The 19951-nt window shown below is 38.7% G+C and overlaps 1 protein-coding gene across 1 annotated transcript in view; it reads right to left on the reverse strand.

Moving 5' to 3' along the window:
• Positions 1 to 19951, reverse strand: part of lrba (LPS-responsive vesicle trafficking, beach and anchor containing) — an 817631-nt gene that overhangs the window by 4048 nt on the left and 793632 nt on the right. Inside the window, exons 53-55 of the mRNA XM_059965020.1 lie at positions 10607 to 10708; positions 7216 to 7412; positions 1177 to 1328 (exon numbers count right to left, since the gene is read on the reverse strand). Of these exons, the coding sequence (XP_059821003.1) occupies positions 1177 to 1328; positions 7216 to 7412; positions 10607 to 10708 (451 nt within the window). The remainder of the gene's footprint in view (positions 1 to 1176; positions 1329 to 7215; positions 7413 to 10606; positions 10709 to 19951) is intronic.

Genomic DNA, 19951 nt, shown 5'->3' on the forward strand with positions numbered 1-19951 from the left:
ATGCAGGTTGACAGTGTTGTTAAGAAGGCGTATGGTGTCAACAACCATGGGATTGAGTTCAAGAGCCGTGAGGTAATGTTACAGCTATATAAGACCTTGGTTAGACCCCATTTGGAGTACTGTGTTCAGTTTTGGTCACCTCATTACAGGAAGGATGTGGATGCTATAGAGAGGGTGCAGAGGAGATTTACAAGGATGTTGCCGGGATTGGGGAGCATGCCTTACGAGTTTAGGTTGAGTGAACTTGGCCTACTAGGGTAATTCTATGGTTGGTACAACATTGTGAGCCGAAGGGCCTGTAATGTGCTGTAGATTTTCTATGTTTCTAGGTTGAATGCTACCCAGATGGAATATGAGGTTGCTCTTCCACCCTGATAGTGGCCTCATTGTGGGAGAAGAGGAAGCTATGGACTCACAAGACACAGAAATGGGCATAGGAATTAAAATGTTTGGCCACCGGGAAATTCCACTTTGGCAGATGGAACAGTGGTGCTCAACAAAACGGTTCCCAATTATGTTGGGTGGCATTAATGTAGAGGAGGCTGAACTGGGAGCACAATAGACATCTCACCTGGAAAGTTTGGAGCCCTGAATGGAGGTAAGCGGGGAGGTGAATGAATAGAGGTAGCATTTCTGTCACTTGTAAGAATATGTGGCACGTGAGAGATTAATGAGGAGGGCTGAATGGACAAAGGAATCATGAGGGAGCAGTCCTGCAGAAAGTGGGGGGAAGGGGTGTGATATGTTTGGTGCGAGCATCCTGTTGAAGATGGCAGAAATTGCAGGGAATGATACATTGGATGCACTGCTCATGGGGTGGTAGGTGAGGAAAAGAGGAAATCTATCCCTCTTTTAAGGTGGTGGGAAAATGGGGTGAGCTTGGCTGTCCAGGAAATGGAGGAGATGTGGGCAAGAGCAGCATCAAAGCTGGAAGAAGGGGAATATCCTGGAAAGGAAAGCCTCATCCTGTGAACAGATGCAGCAGAGATGAGGGAGCTGAGAAAAGAAAGTAGTATTTTTGCAGGAGACAGGGTGGGAAGAGGCATAGTCAACATAGCTGTGGGAATTGGTGGGTTTATAAAAGATGTTGGTAGACAGTTTGCCTCTACAGATGGAGACAGAGAGATCGAGAAAGGGGACAGTGCTTAATCAAGTAGTTTCTTTATAATTTCTTACCTCTGATCATGGGACATAGCCATGGACCTAATACCAGCGTCACAGCCTGGGTAGGTCATCAGCTGTTTGAGGTCCCAGACCTGCCACACAGCCACTACTCCACTGTCTCCCCCAGTGATGAGGTATTGCCCATCACGACTCAGTAGCATAGCCTGGAGAAGAACAGCACATATTACAACATAGCTCTCAGCTCATATCCACTTAGTCAACTGCTACCTTTGGCTGCATCTCAACAGCTGGTATTTTTAAACAAGCCTATATATTAACAGTATCACCCAGGGCTTTCTCCAAGGACATAATGTTCTCACTTCTAGCACTAAACTGACAGCTTTACTTTTCCTAGTATGTCAGTTTGTCACAACTGTAAATCATTAAGCACACTGTCCATATCTTACAGCTTATACTTACTTTTAGAAAACATGTCATTTTAGTTTCTACTGGCCAACAAATCAAAGACATATACATTAACAGTGGGTGAGTTTCTTCGGTCAATGGCTGAATTATTTGACAAATGACATTGTTATCCAAGTTATGTTCATGATACTGCAGTGAAATTACATAGCTGAAAGATGCATTTGTTAATGGGTGACACAATTCCCACTTCAATATTGTTTAGAAGATGTAGGAAGTCTAGTGATTATGCTTGTTTAAGACATACATAAACAAGCAGAATCTATTTGCCACTAACCACAGCTTTTGTAGATCAAGAGCCTCTGTTGGCTTTCTGAAAATCATGGGTAGAATTTCAGTAACTTTTGAGGAGACCAGAGAAAGCATCTTGGTTTCACAACACTACCAAATTCTTTGCTAAATATCATACAAATTTTGAAAAATCAGAAGAAAGCTGAGCTAACGTTTATTTAATCATCAAACTATGTCTCATTTCAAATTCACGTCAAATTTGTAAAAGGATCTAGTGTTTTCCTGGCATAAATGACAAATGATCTCTTCTCAGGCTCCTAGCTGGGTACAGGTATTGATTATAACCAATGTTTCAATGACAAACTCTGCATTCAGCATCATCCCTGATGAAGATGGCAGGGTTTGTCATCAAAACGTCAGTTATAATCGATACCTGTACCCGGCTGGAGCACAAGAAGAGTTTTTGTTACATCAGATTTCTTCCTGTAATTCTGAGCATCAACATTGTCAGGATATAGTTACGATATAAAAATGCACATAGGCAGGTGCTGAAGAAAATGATTATAGGCATAAAAATTCAAAAATAATTCAAAGGGCACTGTTCATTGCTGCCAAACTTACAGCTACTGTCATTAGACATATAACAGTGTGTTACAGTGACATCATAATAACTGAGAAAATTAAATATTTACTTGTAATTCCTTGGAGTAATGAGGGAAATACAAACCACTTGCATCTATGGATTTTCAGTCCAAAATTAGGAAGAAATCACCTCTATATGAGAGCCTTGTGTTAAATATTTCTATTCCTGCTATCTTCAAGTCACATTCCAGTTGAGATGAACTGCTAAAAGCAATTTGTAAGCCAAGTATTTCAAAATCTTGACAACTGCTCAGATACTGTATATGTTTTGATCAGAGCACTGAATTTTGGCGAGGTTACTGAATCCAAAATATTATACAAAAGGAATAAATCAAGTAAGATCAGAACAATTGCAACAATGGCCCCTGTTGTTTTTTCGAGATTTACCATCTGGGAGTTTCAGCTAGATTGTATCATTATTTTTTCCTGGCACAACTAGTCCAAACCTGAAGAAACCAGGAAAAACAGTAAGGAACTTTAATCCCAGATTACGTTGTGTACAAACTTTTCATGGTCAATTGTTTTAGTTTAAAAACATCATATAAGATGGATCCAAGCACAAAACTGGTTTCCTACCAATGTCTAATTACCTACCCTTATACACCTAACATTTCATAGAAAGAACATTTTCTCCAAAATAACTATTTTTACCTACTACAGGAAAATACAATTTCATTTTCACCTAATTTCAAAACAAAATGAATATTCCTCTTCCTATTGTGTGCATAGCTTCTTGACAAGAAATAGTAATTTTACTTTTGATGTAAATAGTGAACTTTACCCACAATGCAAAAGAAAATGACCAACAGAAGCAGCTTAGGATGCCTCAAGACAATTAGAGAAGCAATTTCAATGTAGATACAGCAGTATTTCTCTAGTAGATTCTGAATTCAATAATATGCATGGAAAGAAAATTCTTAAAATGTACTTTATGAAAACAACACGCCTTAAAGCAGCTCTTTCCGTAGAAATGAATTGACTGCACAAGCTAGGGCAGTGTTATGCCACCATAAACTAAATAAAAAACAGCTGCAAAACAGAACATTTGGCCAAAAATTATAATGTTTCCTCATTTTATTGGCTGTTTACCTTTTGATTGTCACAAGAAGAGGTTTAAAGCTACACAGGAATGTTTCTCTGAAAGGACCAGTCGGGAATAAAAAACATCAGAAAGAGACTAAGGAAATATATCGCATGAAGAGAGAGAAAATCATAATGCAAGGATAGATTTCACCAATGACTCTTAATTTAAAACAAACTAACTAATGTTATGAGTGTCAGACTGATAACTTAGGACAGAAATTCAGGTTGCAAATCAGGTTGCAACTGCAAATCCTTGGTGAAAAAGTACATATTTCACAGACAGAATGGAAGTTTGCTTGTAATCTTTCTTTGCCATGTAAGATAAAAGTGAATTTGAATCCTGTCTTATGCTTGAAGATTGGCAGTCTTGCAGTTGTCAGCATTCTCATATTCCTTTCATGACATCTGAAAGGTATCTCAAAGAATTTCTTGTACACAGTCCAATACCCAAAGGAGTCTGCATTACCCGATGAATTCTCTTCATTTCAAATACCACCAAAAATGTCATTTCACAGTCTTTGAGCAATCATTGTTTATCTCAAATAGTCTTTAATCATATAATTTTATTTGGCTTAAAGCATGGTAAACCTCAAAAGCTCAAGGCTGCTCAAAGCCAGACTTTCTAAGGGCACATCTGCAGATTCCTTCACAATTACATAAAGTAAAATTTCCAAAGTTTAAAACACTAAATACTTAAAATATGCAGGATGCCGAAGAAGTTCAATGAAATTCATTGTGCATATTTTTTTTTAAATCAGCAGTAAATATATTTGAGCAAACCAAATCTTTCCCTTCTCAAGGTTCAATACTTAAGAAAAACACAAACTCCCTGCTGACAGGAGAAAGTATTCAATCATGGCAAAGGAATCTGAGCGATAACAGCAATGAAAATAAAATTAAAAATATGCCTAATGCTTAATCACTTAGGGAAGTGCATTGCTTTAAGCACTCCTTGTACTAGCACGAGGAGTGTACTGTGCTCTGTTTATACACAAGATGAGTCAGAGGCTTGGCTTAATGTCGCTGAGGGAGAAAGATGCCAACTCTAGCCCTCGAATCTGACCACAATACCAAAACTCAGACGAATGCAACATAGTAAGTGGTGCCACATTTTGAATGAAATATCAAACTGAAGCCCCATGAATCAATATAAATGATCATAAACAACTTCAGGCAGAGAATACTTGTGCAAGTAAATATTCTTTCCAAAGCCATTAAAAACATAAACTTGAAAGGAGAAAAATACTGCAGATGTTGGAAATCTGAAATAAAAACATGCTAGCTGAGGAAATACTCAGCATTTCAGGCAGTCTTTGTGGAGAATTAATAGCTATGACATTAAAAAAAAAGCAGGAAATCTAAAATAAATGTAAAAAATATCTGAAATATGCAGCAGGTCAGGCCACATCTGGAAAATGAGAAACAGAGCTAATGGTTAGGTCAACAACTCTTCATCTAGAATAGAATTGTTATCTGAAATCAATGTTGAGCCAAGAAAGTTGAAATGTGCTCATTAGAAACTGTTCTTTGAACTTATGTAGGGCTTCTTTAGAATGGTGTAAGGGGCCAAGTGCTGACTAACTAGACACTCATCTCTTATACTGCATATGAAACGTAGCCTGTAAATTTGCCCAACATGAACAATTGTGGCTGTGTTGAGGAAGTTACTAATTAGCTCTGAAACACCTAGGGATGTCTCAACCACAGGAAATATAAAACTGATATACTGATTTTCTCTTTTTTCTTTCACAAATCTTGATCACAAAACAGTTTTGACTTGGGAGATAGAGAGGAAAAACTTAACTGATTTCCCTCCATTCAGGAACTTTACAAGCCTTTAACTGGATTGAATGGAGAGCTTAGGAGAAAAATCTTTTCAGAAAATGTTTATACAAAGAAATTACTGCACAAAACCTGTAAGGTATTGTTCATTGGTCTGATGTTCGACATGGGAGTAATTCTTCTGGTATTTTTAACTGTAAGTGCCAGTAAGTGTTTAGGACTTCTGCATAAATTCAGAACTTGGGCTCCACCACTATTTTCCAAGCAGCACACAGCTTTTGGATACCTCAAGGAGCTCAACAATGGAGCATGAGCTTGCTCAGATTCCACATCAATGATCTTGCAAGGTCATAATTTTAAGTCAAAATTGTGAGGTGATTTAGCCCTGGAGCTTATCAAAATAATTTGGAGATTCCATGAAATTTCAAGGCTCTTCAGGTAGCATTTTGTCTGAAAAAGCAACATCGTCATTGAGTTGAATGGACTGAATCACAGCCAAAGGGAAGCACAAGCTGCCAACTGCTTGTGACTCAGCACCTCTTGGACTTGTGTGTGAGTGTGTGCTATGAAAGCCGTAAGTTTGAGGTGAGCTGGAGGTTGGACCGTGGTACATCCACCAGACAAGCTGCTATTAGAGTCACCATTATGTCCTGCAGCTGAAGAACGATATATTGACAAAAGGGACCAGATTCATCTGTGGCCCTGCCCTCAGCTTTATCCCAGGGAAGCATGTCAGACAAATGGAATAAATAAACCTGTGCTCAATTTTATTAATATTTTTTCCAATTATGTTAATATCTTAATGTATTTTAATTAACATTTTAAAATGTTTAAACATTTTAACCATTTGGGGAACCAAGAGGGTGTGGTGCACTGTTTTTAATTATTTACACAGTGTTTTTAATTTGGTGTGAAATGATTTTTGAAATTTTCTGATCTTTTTAGCTCAATGTTCTAAAAATGCTATGAAAGGAACATTGAAAGGCTTTGACATCACAATAAGGAATAAAGCCCGAGGCCGAGTCAAGCTATCCATCAAAGCTTTTCAGGGAAGTTTATGAAAAGAGCTGTCCTTGGCCTGCACACATCTCCTTACAGCAGTGGAGCTCCTGTATCATTCATAGTCTCTCGGTCTGACTCCAGGATATCTAGTCCAGGGAAATCAGGCCTCTGGACTCAGGAAAAGTTTGGTTGAATGCAAAACATGGGTAAGAGGAAAATGTAGATAATTGTAGATCTTTCTATTACTGTTACCAGTTTTAGAACCCAACTTAGCATACACAAAGTGTATTTTTGTTCTGGTGCTTCTAACCTCGTAACTTAGTGTCATGATTCAAATCCTCATGTGAGGCTATTAATCATTTTGGCTAGCCCTGCTCTCAAATAAAATCTCAAACGTGACAGTCCAGGCACATTTGATCCTGAAATTTCTCCTGACAAACATCTGAAGACTGGTGTCTTTAATTGGAAGTAGAATTTCATTTGCCAAGTGTAAAGTTCAACATAGTTGAATCCAACATCCTGGATTTCTTCACGACTATATCTGGGTATGACCTATTCTACCTGTGGAACAAGCCTATCTGAGACTCCCATAGAGAAAGTGAAAGGGATCAAGGGTGGAAAGAGAACAGGGAAGAAGTGACAGTGGATAATGTGCTTTGGTCATGGGATTTATCAAAACTAAAAGGAGATTCTATGAAGTTTCATGGTTCATCATATTATGCAAAGCCAAGAAAACCTTGAGGACAATCACCAATCTTGTCCCAGTTTCATCTTGGCTAACCATAGACAAATCAATACTTCTTCACGTTTGGAGAAAGCATGGAGAAAGCATCAAGAAGGATAGGGCACACAAAGCACCTTGAGTTCGAAATATAAACAATTGGTTACCTTTGCCGAATCCTCTGTCTCCATCTTCGTTAGCAGCTTTCCATTTACACTGAAGACACAAAATTGCCCCTTTTCAAAATAAATAACGCACTGGCCTTCAGGGGACAACTGGATTAATTTGGGATGCAAGCAGTTTTCGGGGCTTTCAAGGGCCTTCAGCAAGTCCCCATTCATTGTGTGGATCAGGCATGGACCCTCTATGAATTCAGAAGAATAAAGACATTTTGGTGAATTTTTCAAAAACATATAATCAACATTTCTTTCTATACAGCACACTCAAATCACTTATTTAATACAGGGGAGAAGGAAGCCAATTAATTCATAAGCGCATACCAATTGACAGCAATCCACTCTCCTTATTTCCACATGCTCTTGCAATTTGTTCTCTCACATGCCCATCAACCACTTACTTACACTAAGGGGTGATTTGCAGTACCTTTCATGAACTAGCAAGCTTTGGGATGTAGGAGGAAAAGGACCACTTAGATTAAAGGAAGAATTGTGCAAACTGTGCATATACAGTGCCCAAAGTCTGGATCAAACTCAGGTTCCTAGAGCAGTAAGGCACCAGCACCACCTCAGTTTTACTTTTTGCCCTAGGATTCCACTGGTATTGTATACATTATTATTTATCAACCCAATCTACATAATGTCCTTTCTAGAACTGTCTTCTCAAAAAGAACATTCTTTCTCATTGTATTTTTAAAACTAACAACAGCTCACACTTTCTCTTAGTTTTTCTTTTAAAAAAAGGTAAAACAGCAAATATCATGTGCAAAGTAGTTACAGATTCAAATATGTTGTTTCAACATAGCCAGAGCCAACCTGAGTTGGTATGCTCTGCATGTCACAGGTTGAATCTCTAAGTCTGACCCAATGATCATCTTTTTAGACACAATGACAGATTTTGAAAAAGTTACTCAATTAAATAGAACTTTGTTTGGGTCAGACATCTGGTAATTCTTTTATAAAAACATATTTTAAAGCCTCTGGGAAAAGGTAATAAAATTTTTCTGGAGCAAAATCAGCAGTAGGTAGAGTTCATTAAAAAAAGGTTTCTGTTTTCACAGGAAATCACAAGCAGTGCAGGGATTTGGGACATACAAGAGTGTAAGCAAGGGCATTCAGACTGAGTAACAATTTTAGGTTTTTTTTGCACAGTGACACAAAACAGGACCAACATGATTAGAGCCTTTTGTATTAAATGACTTCCAAGTTTTACCTACTTTGACATTCCACATGGTGTATTATTTATGCGATTCATCTTCTAAAACTTTAACTATCCCCTTGTTTTCTGTACAACTGATCCAGTACCTTAATATTACTAGTAACACAGCTCACAAGACATCTATAGAATACCTAGCCTCAAGTTTTTTTCTTTCCATCTAAGCATATAGAAATTTACAATACTCAATCCAACAGTCCAAGCACAAATATTTTATACTTTTGAATCCAATTCTCCCATCCTGTGCCCGTACTTCCCTACCATCTAAATCTTTCTCCCTGGAGCTGTTATTATGACCTGCTCGGCATATTAAAGCTGTTTGCTGTATTCTCTCTGGAGCAGTGTATTCTACATTCCCATTAGTCCTTAATCAATGAAATTTCTCCTAATTTCTACATTTACTCAGTTGGTACCTTATATATCTATTTTATCTAGTAATTAAATGCCAAATTCTATAAAGTTCATGAAACTTGAAAATGTATCTAACTTCAGTTGAATTATAAAATTAATTGCAAAATTTATGATATTCCACAAATCAACAATAACAAAAAGAGAATGTGTATGAAGATAGGGCTGCTAAATGATGGACAAGATAAACTCACAAGTAACAACACCAACAGTTTAGTTATCTTGGATAATGATTTCCCAGGATAGTAAACACAGTGTTTATACATTAGAAAAATAATTTTAAATAAATGATTGAAATAGGAAATGGGGGAGATGAATGATCAACTTATCTAATGATGGGCTGGTGAAAAGTCAAAGGACATGCAGATACTGGAAATCGAAAATAAAAACATAAAGTGCTGGAAATATTCAACAGAGCAGGCTGCATCTAATGATTTAACATTTCAGATTAAAACCCCTACATTAGAACTGGATGGATTATATATGTGAATATTAAAAACCTAAGGCTGAGGAAGAACTACTGCCTCAGTAGTAGTTCTATTGTAACTATATATATATATATATATATGTGTGTGTGTGTGTGTGTGTGTGTGTGTGTGTGTGTGTGTGTGTGTGTGTGTGTGTGTGTGTGTATAACTACTGTATACTCATTCTGTTACATCATACAAACATGTAAAATATGAGTGCAAGCATGAAGTGTGCAATTTTGATTTTCAGAATTGTTCAGTAACAATTCTATCATTTTTTTCCACCACTGATAAGCTTAAGTAATATACAGTTGCCTAGTCCAGGCACACACACTTTTACATTTTTGTGAGATGCAGCAGAATGAGCGTACAACAGTTGTGCAAGAGATGCAATATGTTTAGCATTCCCAAATGGCCTTTGATAACGTACTAACAATAAGCATGAAATGAGGAAAGTAGGTTAAGTAGCAAAATGGACAGCATGCTGCATAGAGAAAGGAAAACAAGAGTTTTCAGACAAGGAAAGGTTCAAATGAGGCATTCCCCAAGATGGCATCACTGCTAATGACAGTTTGCAGAAATAGTTTGAATTTGAGAATTTAATATTTCTGCCTCAAAGAATTAACAATGCTAGTTAATACCAGATCTCAATAAGATAAAATGAAATATTAGGCAACTTGTAAAAATGTGCACACAATGTGAAATAATTTTAATATTTAGTGTCTTTCCAATTTACCTTTGAAAAATTTTAAGAACTTTTCAAAGTCATCCTTTTCTTTCTTACAGAAAAGAGCCTGAGGCAATTCATTCTTTTCACTTCAGTATATCACCAGCATATCTGGTTAATCTTGTTTGCACCTTGGGAAATTCAGGAGAACCTCAATCACTCAAGGAATGATTAGAATGTGAAATGTGTTACAAGCAGTGGTTAACGTTAAAAGTATAGGTGAAGCTGGATAAATACATGGGAAAGAAAAAAAAGATATATAGACAGGTTTATACTTTTGATGTGCATCTCCCAATCTAATTATAATGTTATTTGTCATAGCTCTCCTCTAGACACTTATATTTTCCCCTCATGTTAGATTGCCACAACCGTTGCCTCCAACTCTTTCTCATGAAATGACTCTTTACATAACCAATCTGTGAAAAGCATGATAAAATTGTATTAATGTAGGAATCGGGGAGTTTTTTTAATATCAAGTAGGAAGATACGGCCCCTTAAATAATGAATAATTGCACTTTGCAATAAAATATGACAGTTCAATAAACATTCTTTTCCCATACCTACCTTTAGAACCACTGATAACTAGACCAAGTTCTGCACATACTGCAGCACAGCTAATCTCAAAGTCATGACCCGTTAGGATTGCCCGAGGAGCAGCATATTCATCTGAAAAATAAGATGAATGGGAATTCAGTTTAAAATAAAAGATTTTAATAATGTAGGACTTGATGTGTAAGGACTGGCGCCAGTTAGCATTTAATGTTGAATACTCAATTAAGTTTTCTTTTAAACCCTGCTTTTACAAGAATATATAACCATAATGCATCTCATTTTAAATTCTGACCATTCAGATGCAGAACATTCAGCACTTTTAGCTATTATTTAAGTTGCTTGAGGAGATTACTGCTGGAAAATTGCAATGTAATAATAATGTTAGAAATGTACTCAGTTGGTAACATATACTAAATATTTCCTGTTCCTTGCAGTTCATTATGTCATCATTATGCTTGCATAAGACTCTTAAGTTCACTCTTTACCAATCACCTTCTGTCAATTTGCTCACATCCACATTTCGTTAATCCATTCATTAAAAAATCATATAATGAGCTTTTTATTTTAGAAGAGAAGGAAAGGTAATATGCTAAAAATAAGTAATTCAATCAAAAGATTCCAGTTCCCAAGCTCAAAATATATTTGGCTTACTTTGTTCAAGTTCAAAAGTTCAAAGTAAATTATTATCAAAGTATGTACATGTTACTATATACTAACTTAAGATTCATTTTCTTGCAGGCAAGTAAATACAATAAAATTTTACAAAAGAACTATATAAACAGACAATGTCTGACAAACTCCAATGTGCAAAAGGAGATAAAGACAAATAAAAATAATACTGAGAACACAAGTTATAAAGAAAGTGAGCCTGTAGGTCATGGAATCATGGGGACTGAAGTTATCCACATTGGTTCAGGAGTCTGATCATTGTCGGGTAGTAACTGTTCCTGAGCCTAATGGTGTGGGACCAAAGGCTTCTGTACCTCCTGCCCAATGGTAATAGAGAGAAGAGGGAATGGCCTGGTTGCCCACTTCTTGTTACTTATTCACAAGAAAACACCATCCAACATCAGGGACAATTTGAAAATAGATGCTGCTTTCCTGCGGCAGTACTCCTGCAATTCAATGGTGGGGAGGCCTTCTCCTGTGATGAACTGGTATGATTTGTAAATCCAAAACTAATCAAAAGGAAAACACAGGAGCCCAGGAGAACAAGTATGCTTAGCTTTACCATAGTGAGGCACTCACTCATGACATGGTGATGTAATGACGAATGCCATTCACATACTTCTATATATAACCCATAATTAATTATAGAGACAGCAAATAATGTGTAATCAAAAATGTATTTATAATATTACTGAATACTTTTGAAATATTAAATATACACACTCCTCCCGGCTTAATTATAAACTCCAACTCAATACACAATGCATTTCAACTTACAGATACAGTATATTGCTACTAGGTTGAGTACCCCTTACCCAAAATTCCAAATTCCAAAAACCTGTGAATACCATTTTTTTTGAGTGCTGACATGACGTCACAAATGGAAAGCTCCACAGGGTGCTGGAAAAGTTCACAGGTGATGCACAGATCTCTGCACACCACAGACAGCTCTGAGAAGTGACCTCACATATATAAGAACAGAAGTTAATGAAAAATAGAACAACACTGCATAAAGTGAAAATTGAAGTTCTTGATCATGTACCATCAGTGTCAGTGTGAATATGTGCCACTTAACAGTGTGCTGATCTTGAAACAAGCAAAGATCTATCACAACGAACTGGAAATTGAAGGTAATTGTGAATATTCAGCAGGTTGGTTATAGATCTTTAAGAAAAAGCATGGTTTAAAGCAACTGATCATGAAAATACAGTAACAGAACAAGTCTATGATGCTGAATGGTTTTATCTCTTATGTAAAGGTATTAAAATTTTAAAGCATTGCTGATGAAAATCTATCACCAGAACAAGTCCACAATGTTGATTGTTTTTATATTGTACATAAAACCTAAAAAAAATGTAAAATACAAATACAGTGTACAGTAACCTTTTAATCAAAACACTGCATTGTAGGTGGAGACTGAAAGCCTGCTGTAGTTTGTTGTTGCTAACAGCTGATTCTGTTGGTGGTGAGGAAGGCTACTCCTCCTCACAATGACCAGGTGCTGTGTCTTACCGAGGCTGATGAGAGGAAAACTCTATGCAGGGTCAACCCACGGAAGGCTGCTGGACCAGACAATATTCCTGACAGAGTGCTCAGAGGGTGTGCAGACCAGCTGGCAGATGTTCTCACTGACATCTTCAACATCTCCCTAAGCAGCGCTGTCATTCCAACGTGCTTCAAGGCCGCCAACCATCATCCCTGTGCCGAAGAAATCTTCAGTGTCCTGCCTCAATGACTACCATTCCATTGCACTCACATCCATCATCATGAAGTGTTTCGAAAGGCTCATCATGAGGCACATCAAGACCCTGCTACCCCCCTCACTGGACTCTCTGCAGATTGCGTATCGTCCCAACCGCTCAACAGACGACGCATTGCCACTTGGACAAAAAAGACACGTACGTTCGAATGCTGTTCATAGACTTCAGTTCAGCATTCAGCACAATCATTCCTCAGCACCTGACTGGAAAGCTGAAACTGCTGGGCCTGAACACCTCCCTCTGCAACTGGATCCTAGACTTCCTGACTGTGAGACCTCAGTCAGTCCGGATTGGGAGCAGCATCTCCAACACCATCACACTGGGGCCCCCCAGGGCTGTGTGCTCAGTCCACTGCTGTTCACTCTGCTGACCCACGACTGTGCTGCAACACACAGCTCGAATCACTTCATCAAGTTTGCCGATGACACGACTGCGATGGGCCTCATCAGCAAGACCGATCAGTCAGCATACAGAGAGGAGATGCAGCGGCTAATGGTCCCCCAACACCAACTCCATAGCCAAGAAAGCCCAGCAGCGTCTCTACTTTCTGCAAAGCCTAAGAAAAGTCCATCTCCCACCCCCCATACTCAACACATTCTACAGGGGTTGTATTGAGAGCATCCTGAGCAGCTGCATCACTGCCTGGTTCGGGAATTGCACCGTCTCGGATCGCAAGACTCTGCAGCGGATAGCGAGGTCAGCTGAGAAGATCATCGGGGTCTCTCTTCCCCCCATTACAGATATTTACACCAAACGCTGCACCCGCAAAGCTAACAACATTGTGAAGGTCCCCACACACCCCTCATATAAACTCTTTTCCATCCTGCCATCTGGCAAAAGGTACCAAAGCATTCAAGCTCTCACAACCAGACTGTGCAACAGTTTCTTCCTCCAAGCCATCTGACTTCTCAATACCCAGAGTCTAGACTGACATCTACATCATTAATGATTATATTGAAATTTGTCCTCGACTGTGCCTATTGTCTTGTTTATTATTAATTAATTAATTATTGTGCTCCCCTGCACTGCTTTGTGCACTTTATGTAGTCTTGTGTAGGTCTGTAGTCGTGTAGTTTTTGTGTTGTTTTACATAGTCTAGTGTAGAACAGAATAGTACAGCACATTACAGGCCCTTCGGCCCACAATGTTATGCCGACCCTCAAACCCTGCCTCCCATATAACCCCCCACCTTAAATTCCTCCACATACCTGTCTAGTAGTCTCTTAAATTTCACTAGTGTATCTGCCTCCACCACTGACTCAGGCAGTGCATTCCACGCACCAACCACTGAGTGAAAAACCTTCCTCTAATATCCCCCTTGAACTTCCCTCCCCTTACCTTAAAGCCATGTCCTCTTGTACTGAGCAGTGGTGACCTGGGGAAGAGGTACTGGCTGTCCTCTCTGTCTATTCCTCTTAATATTTTGTATACCTCTTATCATGTCACCTCTCATCCTCCTCCTCTCCAAAGAGTAAAGCCCTAGCTCCCTTAATCTCTGATCATAATCCATACTCTCTAAACCAGGCAGCATCCTGGTAAATCTCCTATTTGTAGTTCTGTGTTGTTTCATGTAGCACCATGGTCCTGGAGGAATGTTGTTTCATTTTTACTGTGTACTGTACCAGCAGTTTATGGTCGAAATGACAATAAAAAGCACCTTGACTTGACTTGACTTCTCCCAATGCTGCGGTACTGCTTTTGCTACCCTGCACACATTATATTTTCATTATATACTCCAAAATCCAAAACACTTCCGGCTCCAAGCATTTCAGGTAAGCGGTACTCAACGTGTACTATACAGACACCCACAGCAAATTAAACTTTAAATTATCCCACTCAGAACTATATTTAATCGCTGTGGGGGATTTCTTACTCTCGTGGGATAATGTCTTTCCTGACAAGGTGGGGGTCACTCTGTTTGGCAGGAGAGACATATGACCATGAAACAATCTCAGGTTCCAGGGCCTCCTTGGAGTGGTTGTTGGAGTTGACTTCGGGACTGCCAGAGTGATTCTGACAGCTCTGGACATCTTTCTTCTCTATCAGTTGAGGACTTTGTTCTCCTCAACTGATAGATGTGTCATCTCCAGATGACATTAGACATAATCTCCATTGAGGGTGGTCCTTTTCTGGTCTTAATCTTTCCAAGTACTCACTTTTGATCTCTTCTGTAGTTCCTCACCAGGACTGCTCATCCAAGAGTGAATCATTGAAGCTCCCTGTTTGAAAAGCCCTTCAGTTTGTCTCAGTTGTTTGTCCTGCTTACTCCTTCTGAGTGGGTTTGAAGAGATCCAATTGTGAATGCAAGGGAGGACCTAGGAACTTCATTTCTGTTTGTGGAGTGTGTTGTATTGCGATATTCAGGAATTTGGCAAGCTTCTGATTCAGTGTCACTGCAGTGCGTTTTGCTGACATTGCTTGTAATGCATTCTTTAAGTTATGAATAAAACTTTCTACCAAGCCATTGACTAGCTGTGTGGTAATATGTCCTATTCCATTCATTTTCAGGAATGACTGAAACTGTTCCACAACTAACTGTGGTCTATTATCACTGACTCAGTGTTCTGAAACACCAGTCCTTGAGAAGAAGCTTCTCAACACATCAACAGAATGCAAGGTTATCAGACTTTTCATCACAGCAGATTAGTGCTCTTTTTTGAACTACAACTTGACTTTCTTTTTCACTTCCCTGTGCAGTCCGTTTATTTTTTTCTGCCCGATGTGCTTTTTGTATGCGTCCTACTTTGTCACATTTACTGCAAGTATCATCTTTAAACCTGCATTGCTCTAGTGTATGTGAGCTCCTGCCACAAACTTAACACAATTTGTTCGGCCAGCCAGGTTTCTGATTTGAGGCTGCAATTTTGTTTATGCTCAGTTTTATTCCTGTTTGCAACTCAATTGTGCCTCTAGCTGCAGTTTTCATTGATATGCGATTTCAGCTGTTCTTTTAAATGAGTTGTGTTTCAGTTAGAAACCATTTTTGAATGCTTTCTTGTAAGATTCCACAAACTAAACAATTTCTCAGTGTATCATTAAGCCTATGCTCAATTTCTTCAAATCAGCTACATATGCTGAAACAGACTCCCCTTTCCTTTGATTCTATTAAGAACCCTAAAGTGCTCTGAAATCAACAGTGGCTTCATTTCTAAATATTCCTGCATTATCTTCACAATATTAGCAAAACTCATTTTGGCTGGTTTGGTTGGAATAGTCAAACTTCTAAAGAAACTGCATTTTCTTCCAACAATTGCACTCAGCAAAACTGGCACTCGTTTTTCATCTGCTTTTAAATACTGCTTAATTTGTTCAGTGTACATCACCTAGTTATCCTTTGTGCAATTAAACACACTTATCTTTCCAATATAGCCAGCAATTCCTGCTTTTTAAAAAAAATTACTTAGTGCTCACTGTTTATGAACCTGTGAATTTTGTTTGTTTTCTTTTCTGCCTTTTGTTTTAACTCAGCCGTCTTTCTCTATCCCTTCTGAAGAAAAAAAATACATGCTGCACCTTTTTTAAAAACTCAAATGTCTCTTTATCCCCTTCCAAAGAAAAATTATGCTGTGGTCGTTTTTATAAATTCAAACGTTTCGCTGTGCTTCAACAGGTAGGAAGACATTTCGGGTTTGTTTAAAGACTTACTTATCACCACCATCATCTTTTGTAACTCCAAAACTAATCAAAGGAAAAAACACAGGAGCCCAGGAGAATGTGTACACTTAGCTTTACTGTGGTGAAGTGCTCACTTATGATGTATGCCATTCATGTACTTTTACATATAACCCATAATGAATTATGTAAACAAAGTATGCGTAATCAAACAATATGTTTATACTATTACTCAAATATTACTGAAATATTGAATATACAACATGCTGGGCTGTACCATCACTTTCTTGGCCTTTTCCGTTCCTGGATATTGGTGTTTCCATACAGGCCGTGATGACCTAATAAGGGTACTGTCCACTGGACATTTATGTTTGCCAAAATTTTTGATGACATGTCAGATCTACGCAAACTTTTAAGAAAGCAGAGGTGTTGGTGTGACTTCTTTGTGATGACACATATGCTGGTCCCAGGATAGATCCTCTGATATGTTACTGCCAAGGAATTTATAGCTACTGAACCTCTCCGACTCTGTTTCCCTAATGAGAATTGGCTCAAAGAAACACAGAAAACCTACAGCACAATACAGGCCCTTCGGCCCACAAAGTTGTGCTGAATATGTCCCTACCTTAGAAATTACTAGGCTTACCCATAGCCCTCTATTTTACTCAACTCCAGGTACCTATTTAAATGTCTCTTAAAAGACCCTATCGCATCCGCTTCCACCATCGTTGCCGGCAGCCCATTCCACGCACTCACCACTCACTGAGTAAAAAAACTTATCTCTGACATCTCCTCTGTACCTACTCCCCAACACCTTAAACCTGTGTCCTCTTGTGGCAACCATTTCAGCCCTGACTATCCACACGATCAATGCCTCTCATCATCCTCTACACCTCTATCAGGTCACCTCTCATCCTCCGTTGCCCCAAGGAGAAAAGGCCGAGTTCACTCAACTTATTCTCATAAGGCATGCTCCCCAATCCAGGCATCATCCTTGTAAATCTCCTCTGCACGCTTTCTATGGCTTCCACATCCTTCTTGTAGTGAGGCAACCAGAACTGAGCACAGTACTCCAAGTGGGGTCTGACCAGGGTCCTATATAGCTGCAACATTACCTCTTGGCTCCTAAATTCAATTCCACAATTGATGAAGGTCAATACTCTGTACACCTTCTTAACCAGTGTCAATCTGCGCAGCTGCTTTGAGCATCCTACGGACTCGGACCCCAAGCTCCCTCTGATCCTCTGCACTGCCAAGAGTCTCACCATTAATACTATATTCTGCCATCATATTTGACCTACCAAAATGAATCATTTCACACTTATCTGGGTTGAATTCCATCTACCACTTCTCAGCCCAGTTTTGCATCCTATCTATGTCCAGCTGTAACTTCTGGCAGCCCTCCACACTATCCACAACACCTCCAACCTTAGTATCATCAGCAAACCATGGTGGTTCATGGACCAGCAGCTTCTTCCTCCAGTAGTCAATAACTCAGGACAACAAAGATTTTGCTTCCTGAATACTTTTGGCTCTATCTTATGGATCTTGGGCTGTTGATCATGAAAATTGCCATGAAATTTCCCTATCATGCACCATTTTTTGAAATTGCCTATATTTGTTATTTCAGTTCATAATTCAAGTCAGAATAACTGATGCCAAGATTAAGGAAAGTATTTTTGTTGGTCCACAAATCAAATATGTCATCAATGACAGGCAATTTGAAGAACTTCTTGTGGGACCAGAGAAAATTGCATGGAAGGCATTCAAGGATGTTGCTGAAAATTTTCTTGGCAACTACAGAGCACCAAACTACGTGCAGCTGGTTGATAATGGTTTTGTATGCTTGAAGCATGTTAAGTGCAACATCACTAAAGATTCGTTTTTTACATTCCCATCGTCCCTGCAAATCTTGGTGCTGTCAGTGACGAGCAGGGTGAAAGGTTTAACCAGCACATTGCGGTCATGGAGAAATGGTGTCAGGGTAACTGGAATCCATCAATACTGGCGAATTATTGTTGGGCACTTAAGTGAAAAGCCTCAGAAACTGAGTACAAATGAAAATCATCAACAAAACATTTTTGGCTTATTTGAACTGTTGGAATCCATCAGCACCATTATGCAATTAAATACATTATATTCAATAAAAGTTAATTTCTTGTTTCCCCATATTCCAATGTGATACAAGTAGTCTGAAATTATGTTTGTGGTCAGCTTCAAGTAAATCTGAAGAAACAATACTTTAAAAAAAATTTGTTGTCGAATGCAATCAGCTCTTTTGTTCTGGTGTGGAGTGAGAGGTGGTTGTTGTGGCACTGCTCAACCAGATTTTCAATCTTTCTCCTATATCCTGAATACCTGCTGATTCATCACCAGCTTTGATTCAGCCAACAACAGTGGGGTCATCAGCAAACTTTAAGACAGCATTGGAGCTGTACTTAGCCACATAATCAAAAGTATAAAGTGAGTAAAGCATGGAGTTGCATCTGTGCTGACAGTGAGTACGGAGGAGATGTTGCCAATCCGTACTAATTGAGGCCTGGTAGTGAAGAAATCAAAGATCAGGTTGCATAGGAAGATACTGTGACCCAGGTCTTGCAGCTTAGTGATGAGATTCGAGGGGATGATAGTTTTGAATGCTGAGCTGTAGACAATGAAAAGCATCCTGACGTATGCATCCTCATTGTCTAGATGTTCCCGAGCTGAGTGAAGAGCCAATGAAATGGCATCTACTGTTGACCTGCACTGATGGTAGGCAAATTGGAGAGGATCCAGGTCACCCCTTAGGTAGGAGTTGATATGCTTTTGCTTCATAACCAACCTTTCAAAGCATTTCATAACCATGGATGTAAGTGCTATTGGATGATCATCATTGCATTCCTGCTGACTTAATATCTAAATATAAAATTATGCTGTAATATTCTAGATTAATTTATAAACTCCATCAAAGCTGGGATGAAAATATATCAAATGAATAGTACTTCCATAAAGATACTTAGCTTTTTTATACAGAGGCCTTGCTGTCAAATATTTGCACTACGTGACTACTCCACATCCTTGGCAGCTCGATGGTCATTGTATATAATTAACTTCCAGCTAAAGCAGGTGTGAGAGATTGGTTGCATGGTATTAGACTTTACTGAAAGCCATTGTGAGTGAAGAACACTTTCCAAATGGAATGTAGAAATATGGGCTGTTCTTGACTGACAATTCTGTCAATAAGTAATTAAGTAACAGCTGCCGATATTGGGTTTTGTGGGATATGCTAAGTTTCAATTCAAAGATCTGTGCATCCAACCACAATCCAAAATTGTAC

This window comes from Hypanus sabinus, chromosome 3 (assembly GCF_030144855.1).
Source record: "Hypanus sabinus isolate sHypSab1 chromosome 3, sHypSab1.hap1, whole genome shotgun sequence".
Lineage (NCBI taxonomy): Eukaryota > Metazoa > Chordata > Chondrichthyes > Myliobatiformes > Dasyatidae > Hypanus > Hypanus sabinus.